The 12541-nt window shown below is 44.0% G+C and overlaps 1 protein-coding gene across 1 annotated transcript; it reads right to left on the reverse strand.

The window, feature by feature from the left end:
- Positions 1-11397: 11397 nt before the first annotated feature.
- Positions 11398-11949, reverse strand: LOC141650469 (uncharacterized). The gene has a single exon (XM_074458674.1). The coding sequence runs from the start codon at positions 11947-11949 to the stop codon at positions 11398-11400; it is 552 nt and encodes a 183-aa protein (XP_074314775.1).
- Between the last annotated feature and the right edge of the window lie 592 nt (positions 11950-12541).

A 12541-nucleotide genomic window follows, 5' to 3' on the forward strand; every position in this document is an offset into this window, starting at 1 on the left:
GACGGGCGGTCGTCACCAGGTTCACCCGGCATCTCGGATAGTTTCAGCTGTTCGGGGGCCAATTATTAAGCCTTTCCTCCCTGCCATCTTTTGGCGCTTCAAATGATATGTCTGTAACCTTTTGCTTTTCTTTTCCTTGTATTTTGTAAAACTTTGGTAGGTTGTGTTTTGGCTTATCCCTATGGGGACGGCCGTCGTCTGTATTCTCCTTACTTGTAATCATTTTTTTAATAAAGCTTGTTTATTGGCCCTCGGCTTGGCCGGGGTTTTGATCACAATCCTTCACTTGTCTTCTTGCGTTATTAATTGAGCGCTTTTTCGTTTTTACCTTCGGCCTGGCCGAGGCAGTTAGAATGCGTATCTCAACTGTGTTTAACGTCTTTTTCTTAAACATGTTAGCATGTTGGTCGCTTCCTCTTTCACTCTCGGTCTGGCCGAGGCGTCCGATTTGCGCTTCCAACCGCCGTTGTGAACATGTTAGCGTATCGACCGTTGTGTCCCCTGCCAGGCCTTCGGTTGGCCGAGGCGGCTAGAGGTTACGGCTCGACAGCGTTCGTATCTGTAGACATATTGATCGCTTCCTCTGCCAGGCCTTCGGTTGGCCGAGGCGGCTAGAATTGCGTCTCAACTGTACTTATACGTTCCTAAGGCATGTTGGTCGCTTTCGCGAGTATCAAGCTACTGCTGGTTTGTGGCTAGCCGTGACGTCTACTTCTTGGGGTGACTGCCCGGCTTGGGCCGTGGCGTCTACCTCGATATGACTACGGAGGGGATAAACACTTTGATGGAAAACTTGGATGATTCTTTATTAGATATAAACACGCGTCGGGGTGCCAACAATTGTCTTGGACACCTCCGCCGCTATACAAAGTATTTCCTGAGATTGTCAGTGTTCCAATGGCTCATCAAAGGCACACCCTCCATGTCTGTCAGCCGGTATGTACCCGGCCTCATTTCTTCAACCACTTTGTAGGGACCTTCCCAGTTAGCCGTCAATTTACCATGAATGTTCCCTTTGTTGGTGGCGGCTGACTTTCTTAGGACTAGATCTCCTACTTTTAAGTCCCTTTTGTGGACTCTTCGGCTGTAGGCTCTTCTCATTCGGTTTTGGTATACTTTGCCAAGTTGAGGCGTCTTTGTATCTCGGCTTTCTTCGACCAGGTCTAGGGAGGCTTTCGGACCTTCCTCATTTTCAACCGGGTTAAAGGTGGCCGTTCGAATGTCGGCACCGTTGCTTCAATTGCGCGGACTCTTCGGACCCGTAGACTAAGTGGAATGAACTGTACCCCGTTGCTTCTTTCTCTGTGGTTCGAAGGGACCACAGGACGCCGGGTAGTTCATCGGCCCATCTTCCCTTTAGGTCTTCAACTGTCTTCTTCAAACCGTTGAGGATTGTTTTATTGGCTGCATCCGCCTGTCCGTTGCTTTATGGGTGGCAGACGGAGGAGTATGCGAATTTGATACCAAGTTCCTCCAACCAGTTCATTATTGTGTCACTCCAAAACTCTCGGCCGTGGTCAAATACCATGACTTGGGGTAACCCAAAACGAGTTATGACATTTTCCCAGATTACCTTTCTTACGGCCGCCGTTGTCTTGGCTGGCACTGCGACAGCTTCAACCCATTTGGTGAAGTAGTCAACGGCGACAATCAAGTACTTTCTTCCTCCGGATGCCGTTGGAAATGGCCCTAGTAGATCCATCCCCCACTGTGCAAAAGAAAGGGGACTAAGTACCGGCTGCAGATCTCGGGAAGGTGCATGTATCACCGGAGCATGCATTTGACAGTTGTTGCACTTTTTGGTTTTGGCTCTGGAATCCTCAAGCATGGTGGGCCAGAAGTAGCCGGCTCGGAGAGCTTTGTGGGCTAGTGTTCTTGCCCCCATGTGATGACCACAGATGCCTTCGTGAATTTCTGTCAGTATTAGCTCCGCGTCGGCTGGGCCGACACATTTCAAGAGTGGCCTTATTACGGACCTCCTGTATAATTCTCCTTCAAACACCAAGTACCTTGTTGCGATCCTCTTTATCTTCTGTGAGAGACTGCGGTCCTCCGGTAATTCATTCATCAGTTTGTACTTCATTATCGGAGTCATCCACGTCGTCTCGGCCTCTATGTCGCCCACCATGCCGACGGTCTCAGTAATGCTTTTGGCATTCCTGATGTCCACCAGCACGGTTCGACTGACATTCTTGATGGTTGAACTGGAAAGCTTTGAGAGAGCGTCGGCTCGGTTGTTCTCAGACCTGGGAATGCATTGTATCTGAAAAGATTTCAATTTTGAAGTGTCAGCTTTTACCCTTTCCAGGTATCTTACCATCCCGTCGTCTCGAGTCTCGTACTCTCCTCTAATTTGATTAGTCACTAAAAGTGAATCTGTTTTCAAAATGATGTGTTCCGCCCCGGCAGCTCTAGCTAGCTCGACCCCGGTTATCACCGCCTCGTATTCGGATTCATTGTTTGAGGCCGAGAAGGTAAATTTCAAGGCGTACTCAAACTCGTCCCCGTTTGGGCTGATGATAAGTATGCCGGCTCCTGAGCTGTTTGCCGTGGAGGACCCGTCGGTGTATACTTCCCATACTCCGGGGTTTTGCTCTTCTTGATATGTGCACTCGGCCAGGAAATCTGCAAGTGCCTGTCCCTTTATCGAGGGCCTCGGCTTGTATTGAATGCCGGCCGGATAGCTCTCTTGCCCATTTGATGAGGCTGCCGGATTGCTCAAATTTTTCCAATGCTTTCTCCAATGGTTGGTCGGTTAAGACCGTCACGGGATGTGCGTCGAAGTAAGGCTTCGATTTCCTTGCGGCAACGACGACGCAAAGAAAGGCGCTTTTTCAATCGGTGGGTAATTTCTTTCGGCGGGCAACAATGTATGGGCGACGTAGATTGGGTGTTCTTTTTGTCTTCTTCTCGATGATCACGGCACTGACCGTGACGGAGGTAACTGCTATGTATAGATATAGCGTCTCCCCCAGCATCGGCCTGGACAAGGTTGGGAGAGTTTGAAGATGAGCTTTCAGTTGCTTGAAAGCTGTGCTCTGTTCCTCCCCCCAAGTCCTTATTTCCAACAACACCTTGAAGAATGGGGTGCTCTTGTCGGCTGACCGACAGATAAAACGGGCTAGAGCCGCCATCCTCCCGGTCAACATCATAACCTCTTTTCGATTCCTCGGCTCCGGCAGGTCCAGGATTGCTTGAACTTTCTCTGGGTTGGCATCAATTCCCTTGGCGCTGACAAGCACGCCGAGGAACTTACCTGACCGGACACCGAAGTTGCATTTCATTGGGTTAAGTTTCATCTTGTATTTCCGCAGTGAACAAAATATCTCGTGTAAATCGGCTAGGTGCTCGCTGTCAGACTTGCTTTTTACAATAGCATCGTCGACGTAAGCCTCAATGTTTCGCCCTTTTTGATTTTGGAACACTTTGTCCATCAGTCTTGTGTAAGTTGCACCGGCGTTCTTCAAACCGAACGGCATCATTTTATACATGTATGTGCCGTTACCGGTGATGAATGCGCATTTAGGCATGTCTTCCTCGGCCATGAATACCTGATGATACCACGAGAAGGCGTCCCGGCTCAACATAGTGTAGCCTGCCGTGGCGTCGATTAAACTATCTATTCGAGGCAAGGGATAGCAATCTTTGGGGCACGCTTTATTAAGATTGGTAAAATCTACACACATTCTCCACGCCCCCGATGATTTCTTCACCATTACAACATTAGCTAACCACTCAGGATAAGTACAAGGCATGATAAAGCCCGTCGCTAGTAATTTATCTACCTCGGCTTTGATGGCCTCATCTTTCTCGGCTGAGGAGTTCCTCATCTTCTGCTTGACAGGGCGAGCGGTGGAGAGTACGTTCAGCTTGTGAACAATTACCTCCCGGTTCATCCCTGGCATCTCGGCTGCTGAGTAAGCGAAGACATCTTTGTTCTTCCTCAGCAGGTCTAGGAGAGCGGCCCTGAATTTTGGCTCCAGGTTGATACCGACAGTTACGGTGCGCCCTGGGTCAATCTACACTTCTTCGGTCTCCGCTCCTTCGACCATGCCGACAGTGGCATCCATGAGGTCGCCCTCCTGTTGTAAGGATGTGCTTTTCCCCTTCTCTGACTTCTTCGCCACTTTGAGGGATTGCATGTTGCATCCTCTGGCGGATATCTAGACATTGACTACTTCGTCTTTTTCGTCCTTTGAGACGAGCTTATGCGCTTCCTCCCGGTCCGAGACATACATCAGTGTCAGGGCCCGGATGGACATTACTGCATCGGCCTCGCTCAGAGTGACTCGGCCTATGAGAACGTTGTAGGCGGACGAGCCGTCAATGACCACGAACTCAGATAGGACATTCTTAGCCGCATTCCCCTCGCCGAACATCGCCGGCAGTCTGATTGACCCCAGGGGTACCAGGCCGGCCCCGGAAAATTTGTACAACGGATTGGTGCAGGGGCTCAAGTCCTCAACCTTCAGACCGAGGTTGAGAAAGCACTCCCTGAACATGATGTTCGTGTAGGCGCCTGTGTCAATCAGGCACCTCTTGACCAGGTGGTTGGCTATGTCCAAGTGGACTACGAGTGGGTCGCTGTGCGGGGCGATGACTCCCTCGTAGTCCTTCTTTCCAATAGTCATGTCGGGGATGTTGGAAGCGGGGATCGCTGTTTTGGGCACAAAGTTGATGGCCTGATATAGCTCGTTCAGGTGCCGTTTGTGCCCATGAGCGGACCCACCGTTCTCGTTGCCCCCGATGACAACATGGATCACTCCTATCCGTTCAAAGACGGATTTTTTATTCGAGCCGCCGGTATTAGTCTTTTGGCCTCCAAAGAACATATTTGCTTGAGGCTCCCCTTCCGGATCGGCTCTTCAATGGCATTCTTCGATGCGGCGGTTGTCGATTAAGTGACCGGTGTGGCGTGGTACTCACAAGATCGGCTCGTGTCACCGTCCCCCTCGCCTTGGGAGGCCTTTCCCACTTCGACCCTCGTTCTTGCTCGGGGCAAAGACCTCGGCGGCGAGATACGACCAAGGGGTGTGACCGTTGAACCGCTTTTGGTAGTACGGTCCCGAGAACTCCCCGCGCCCGCCGAGTTCATTTCTGGCGGACTTGTCCGACCGTGACCTATTATTGTCACGGCGTCCTTCATCCGGGTTGTCCTCCCGGCGCTCTTTCTCTCGAGTGCCCACCTCACCGGGGCCTACGCGAGGTTTTGTGGTAGTCCTCCGACTTTATGGCTTGGTCGGCCATCTTCCCGGCGGAGTCTAGGTTCGAGCCTCCGCACTTGATGAGCTCGTTTTTAAGTCTCCTCTCGGGAGGCCTTTCATCGATCTGCGAAGGCCGCCGCCCATTGTTCACTCACGAATCTGCTTAACCTTGGCGTCGAACCTCTTCACATAACTTCGAAGAGACTCGCCTCCCTCCTGTCTGATAGTCAGGAGATCCGATGTCTCGATGGCCCTCCTCTTATTGCAAGAATACTGGGCCAAAAATGTGTCCCTTAGGTCGGCATAACAGTATACCGACCCATCGGGTAGCCCCTTGTACCAGCTTTGTGTCATCCCATGCAGAGTCGTTGGGAAGACTCGACACCAAACCTCATCGGGTTGCTCCCATACCGACATGTAAGACTCGAAAGCCTCGGCGTGGTCGGTTGGGTCGCCTTCTCCTTTGTATGATATGGGTGGCAACTTTAGCTTAGTCGGCACCGGGACCTCTAGGACATAGGCATCGAGGGGGTCGTCGACCACGTGTCGAATGACACGCGGCGATCGGCTCCTCGCATCCTTAGTCCGGCTCCCCTCCCCGTGGCGGGAAGGGCTTCTTCTCCGACTCTGGTGAGTCGGACTCCTTCTCCGACTCTGGTGAGTCGGACTCCTTCTCCGACTCTGGTGAGTCGGACTTCTTCTCCGACACTGTCCTCCCGCGAGTGCGGGAAGGGCTCAGGTCTACCACTTGCACTCTGGGCTCCCCCGGCGTCTTGACATGGTCAGCTCCCTCCAAGGCTTCGTTTAAGTTTCTCGGAGTCACTTTTGGGACCCTGATCTCCTGTGGGGGTGCCGCCGCTCTTGTCGTTGTGACAGTGTGAGTCGGCGTGCTACCCATTAGTTCCAGGAGTAGCTTCAGTTTAGCTGCATCAACCACATGTCCCATGATAGTGACTTGGTCGGCGGGCAGCGGCGTATTTTGTTCTAATGGCATCCCGTACGTCGTATCAGTGATACGGCCGGTGGGGGACTGCCCGATTTCAGAGTTGTGGAATGTGTCATCTTGGCAGAATTCGGTTTCCACAAGCACCGTTTCTGGTTGTTTCGACATCTTCTTAGCTCGTTGGGTGGGTTTTGTTTTGTGTTTTTTTTTTTGTTGGGAATGAATGTGACTAGCTTCTAGTATCTGCTCCCCACAGACGGCGCCAATTGTTCCGGGTGTAATTCCGAAGCAGTTATTTGTTACCACTCGTGGCTCGTAGAATGACGTCTTTGGTTGAATCCTTCTTTCGGCGGCTCCTGAAACAATGAACGAACTGAGGGCTCGGCTTTGGCCGAGCGTACTCACTCCGACGCTCAAGTCAGTGAACTTAAAGAGATAAGTTGTGTGTTACTTGGCGAAGTATATGTTGTAGAGGGATAAGGAAGATATTACCAGATTATGAGGTGTTTTTGGTTAGATTGTGGATCCTTTCCTCAATGAGGGTTGAGGAGTATTTATAGACTTTCACCTTTTGTCACGTAGTGGCCAAGTGGCTAGCAGGTGGAAAGACTGATGTACCCTCGGCCGGGGGACCCATGGCAGGCCGGCGGGCCCTGTTGACTCCATGCCGAGGGGTCTTGGATATGAGTACGCGGATATGTGCCCCGGCTGGCTAGTTGTCCTAGCCGAGGCACAAGAGACAGGCCGACAGGCTGCGTCGGTTAGGCTGTCCAAGTCGTTGACTTGCTGTGGATATCTTTGACCTTGCTCAATATGTTGACTCGGTCAGCGGGTGCAGAATATGCCCCATCAATTTCTTTTCTTATATGCAGAGGATTATTCACTTTGATTTTACACGATCTTTAATGCGCTACTTTAAACGTAGTTTATTGTATTTGTATATTAACTATTTTGATTAAAAATTCAATTTATAAAAGTTTTTCATTTACATTACTCTTCAAAGTTTTTTGCATTTGTTTTCTTAACCCAACTTGACAACCTGTATATTATTCTCAAAATCATGTACTTGTAGGTTGTATCTTTTTTATAAAACTTTTACTTGTGTGTTTATTAAATTCCAGGTCGTACATGTTGAAATTGAGGTGAAGATAGAGGGTGATTATTTTATGCCGGTAGGGTGATTATTTGATGTCGAGAGAGTGATAACTCGTTCAAATTTATTTTAACTTTGTAATTTTTTTATGTTCATAATGTATCTTTAATATTTTAGCAATTTTATAGAGAGGTTCTTGCATTTCCATGTGTTGTAAATTTGTAATTGTATAGTTGATGGAATTGTAGAAGTTAAAATAGAAATTAAAGTTCTTAATTAGGATTGTACGATTGAATAAGAAAGTTCTTGTTTCCCTTGATTTTAAGGAGTTAATTAAAAGGCTTTAAAAAACTCTTTATTCATAAATACGAGATAATTATGGAATAAATTTTAGTCGGGAAATTTAGAGAAGTTAGTTACAAATAGAGTAATTGTTCCCTTAGCTTGATAATATGTATGCCTTATAACATACTCTAAGAGTAATGATTATTGAGCTGATCTTTTACCCTCATCAATCACTCTCTTTAATCATTACGTGGGGAAGATGAGTAATGTATTACATTCTATGAGAATAATAAATTAGGGAGGTAGATAGTTACTGGCATGCCATACATAGAAAAGAGTATCATTAGAGCAGTTAAATACTGCAGGCTAGTTCGACCCAGCCCACATCCGTGGGCCACTATTTTCTAGCCTGGTTAGCCCGTGTGCCAGGCCAGGTCAGCCCGCCCCACTTCCCGGGCCAGGCTAGTGCCCAAGATTTTCGGCCCAGCCCGGTTTGGCCCGGTGAAAATAAAAAACTGATACAATAAAACGCAAAATGGGTCGGGCCCGTGCGAGACAATATGGTCCCCAACCCAGCCCAACCCGCCCTGGCCCTCCCCCTTTTTAGTGTCGAGCTTGGGCCACAAATTGCCAGGCCAGCCCAGCCCGCACCAGCTCAGCCCAGCGCACGCCGCTAAGTATCATATATATTCTCATCTATTCATTTCTCCCTCTTTCCCTCGATCCAATCAAACATTAGGAGAGACCGTTCCCTTAGTAATATAAAATCCGAGAACTTTTTAGTTAAACTTTACGAAAAATTTAGTGTATTTAACGGTATTACTTATTGGTCTACTTATGATTAATAGTACTGATAACATAAACTTACAAGTTATATCCTCTAAGAAAGAGAAAAAAATTTGCATTCAAGATACGTGGTTGGGAATATAAGAGTTTCACTCTTTATGTAAGAACGACGAAAATAAAAAAAATATGCAACAGAAATATAACAAGAACACGAAGAGTTTTGGTTACGCGGAAAACTCAAATTTTCATTCAAATAAAATAAGAACATTTAAAGCATCCACATTCATCTACCGCATCAAATATCATAAAGTTAGTGTGCAATATAGCGACAGGGCCCATTAGAAAAAGGAAAAAAACTACTTTAATTTGTTGTACAACACTAGAGACGCAATTTTTCAGTTTTTGTTCGTTTTTAAATTTGCCCATTGCATATTGTCACTTATAAAATTTTTATATAGCACATAATTTTAAAATTAATATTTATTTTAGATGGTGTCCAAATTTCAAAAATGTGAGCAACAACTTTTTGAGCACATCATTCAATTATAATAATAGATTAATATTTTGTAGATTATTAAACGTTTAAAAATGCATTATATCAATATAAACTAGGAAATTTAGAGCAACAACTTTTTTTCAAAAATAGAAATTTTTCATGGTTAATAATCAACCTGGTAAAACCCATCAATCATCAATAATTATTGATAATTAATAATTAGTAATCAATAATTATAATTTATACTTGGATAACTTATAATTTATACTTTGATAACTTATATATTGAAAATATTGATTATAATAAAAATAATTCAAAAATTAATATTTATTGAAAAACTATAAATCGGTTTTTGTGAATTCCGAGCATTCAAATATAAGAAAGCAAAAGAAAAAAAATCACCTTTTATAAATTTTTAATTTTTTATAAAGATGGATTAACAGCTATTCGTTTCTAATGGAAAAAAAAAATTGACTTTTTGCATGCCTAACTCGATGTGGAATTGAGGAAGGTTGCACCAATCACTGTCGTCTATGAGGGATATGATATGGCTATAGCTTCATAGTACTACCACGGATCCTAGGCAAGGTGATGCAGGTGAACAAATTTAACTAAATAAAATCAAGATTTAAGAAATTTTGCATGACTAATTAAGAGTGGATGAGAATATGAGATAGAATTAGAATAGCGAGGATGAAAAGCGGCGGACAATAGAGTGATTCAGAGTTGGGATTCTGATAATTTGGGATTTTGGTTCTTTACGAGAGAGTGAGATATGATATATCATGAGTTTTGAGGGATTTTGTCTATGTTGATTTTGTGGATTTCGCCTAAGTTGGGAAGGGTCTACCCATTAAGTTGTCTTCAGTACCCCGAGGAAAATTGCCCTAATTGTCGGTAGGGGATACTCCTTGTCGATACCAAAAAAAAAAAAAAATTGATTTTGAGCTGCGTGAATGGGCTAGGTGAATTTTGAACTTTGGTTTGTGGGGATTTTGGCTTGGTGGTTTTTGGGGTGGATTTTGATTTTAGCTATTCTTACATTTATGAATTTGTTTTTTAACAAAATATTAAACATTAAATCTATACAAATTAATAACTTTTTTATTTTATGTACTTCTATATTTATTATATATATTTGGTTTGTTATATAATATTATATAAATTTAAATTTGTTCATACAATAAAGTTCACTACATTTTATAAATATAATATTGCAATGATATTGTGTGTAATATAATAAATTTTTTGTATACAAATATTAAATTAATATCCCGAGTGTTGATCAAGTAGTAGACATGTTCTAAGTTTTAATACAAATAATGGTTCATTTATCAACGTATTTAATTTTCACTTATTGTAAACTAATATATCACTCACACACATTGTACATGTTAATATGTTATAAACTTATTGTCAATTAAGTAAATGCAAATAATAATATCATTTAGAAAATAATTTTATTTTATCGTATAAAATATGTACATATCCTTATTTGCAAGCCCGTGCAATTTGCACGGGCTTAAAACTAGTAAGGTAAAAATCACGGGATAAAGAGTCTAATTCTTCCACTATAATTTGATTGTATGATTACAATGTTTTTTACCCAAAGAAGGTGGAGCTAAACTTAATAGCTTTCTTAATCTTACTAGGAGGATTTTCTTTCACAATACTTGATGCAGTTATTGTTATTGTGAATGAAGGAGGAAACTTTTCAATGTTTTCTCTATTTATAGGTGCATGGATGAGATGTTCATCAATCTTCTCAAAAATGGAGCAGGGCGGACTCAAGAGTAGGCTACATATACTTAGGCTAAAGCCCTAATAATGTTTTAGGAAAAAAAAAATATACAATATGAAGTATTACTATTAGTTAGGCAGATGTTAGCTTGTGGTTTAGTGGTCTTATAATTGATTTTCACACAACTCACCTAGGTTTGAGTCTCAACAACGTATTTTCTTTTCATAATGAATGTTGTGTTGTAGTGTACGATTAAAATTCTTTTTAGTTTTATATTGCTATTATAAATTGAAGTAGTACCGGTATATTAAGCGTTATAGATACGGTATATTAAGTATTATGTATCTTAAAATTATACGTAATATTAGCAATTTTGTGTCATAATTTGTTTACAAATAAAGTTATGCTCTTTATTTTAATTGTTTTAAACGTGTCCAGTTTAAGTGAATGAAGCTATTGAGGTTGAAGATGGAGGATTTAATTTGCGGAGGTTGGCCCTTAATAACCTTTTGGTTCTCCTTGATTGGGTTAGACTGTAATTGAAGGGGCTAAATGATACGCTTTCTCATATAATTCTTAAATTAAGAGTGTTAATATGTAGTACTAAGTATGCTTTTCTATTTCTTGTTGAAACTATGTGTGGTGCTTGTTATAAAAGCTCTTTTTGCTGTTTCGAGTTTTTGGTTTTCCTGAGTCCGTAGGGTTGATGCTAATGTGTTGTAAATTGTAGTAACTACAACATCCTTTTGGCTGAGGAATGCAACATTTTGCCATGACACTTGATTCTTGTTTATGGTGTACCTTGAGGACCTTTCTTGTTTTTTTTTTTAAGGTGCAAACCCGTAGGCTTTACTGCATTAACGATAAATCAAGAGAAACAGCATTGATCGCAATCGGTGATAGGACATCCGACCACAAAACTCTCCCAACGACTCTAAGAAAAACATGAGCTAAAGCATGAGCTACACTATAGTTCACACGACTAGTATATGACCAAAAGACAGAAACAAAGGAACTACTAGCAGATAAAATATCACCTAGAACTAACGACAAAACACTTCTTCCTTTATACTTCCTTTTAAGCGCCTCAATAACTTGTAAGCAATCACTTTCAATGACGACCATCGAGTGCCCTTTCCTCATCGCTTCCTTGACCCCTTCAAGAACTGCAACCGCTTCAGCGACTTGTGGCTCCCAAACTTGCTCCTGCACACAAGAAACACCCCACAAAACTCGGCCTCTACTATCCCGGCAGACCACCCTCAAGCTCACTCCCTCTCCCTCTTTCACACCTGCGTCGACATTGACCTTCACGAACCCATCCTGTGGCACCACCCAGCCTGCCCTCTTTTCCCTCTCCTCCCTCCTTTCCCCTCCATCTCGTCCCCTCACACTAGCCATCCCACCCCCTTCAATCTCCTCTATCACATCCAAGGCACGTTTAATGACACCCACCGGGTCCACGTCTCACAAGTCGAAAACAACCTTATTCCGATGCTCCCACAACGCCCAAACACCCAACCATGAACTTGGTTTGCTCCCGCACCCCATACTCCCTCCACCTTGACTCAATCCAATATCGAACCCCCCCTCCGTCGTCTTCCTCTACATCTAGCCCAAGCCCCTCCCAAACCCGTTTGGCAACAATGCAATATATAAATAAATGAATACTAGTTTCATAAGATAAATTACATAAAGAACAGGAAGAGATCTCACCTCGAACTCGAGAAGCAATATTCGCTCTAGTCGCCAACACTTCAATGCACAACTGCCAAAAGAAAAGCTTCACTCGGGGCCACACCGGAAAATTCCAAAGCCTAATACATAACCATTTTTCACGATCCTAATCCGACGCACCTCCCCATTCTAAAGCTTCCCTTTCACCCACCAAGCCCCTATAGACCGATTTCACCGAATACAGCCCGTCCTTCTCCTTACTCCAGTACCACTCATCCGCGGCCTATTCTCGCTTAGACGTATATTTCGGATCCTA

The sequence above is a fragment of the Silene latifolia genome, chromosome 1 (assembly GCF_048544455.1).
Source record: "Silene latifolia isolate original U9 population chromosome 1, ASM4854445v1, whole genome shotgun sequence".
Classification (NCBI taxonomy): Eukaryota; Viridiplantae; Streptophyta; class Magnoliopsida; order Caryophyllales; family Caryophyllaceae; genus Silene; species Silene latifolia.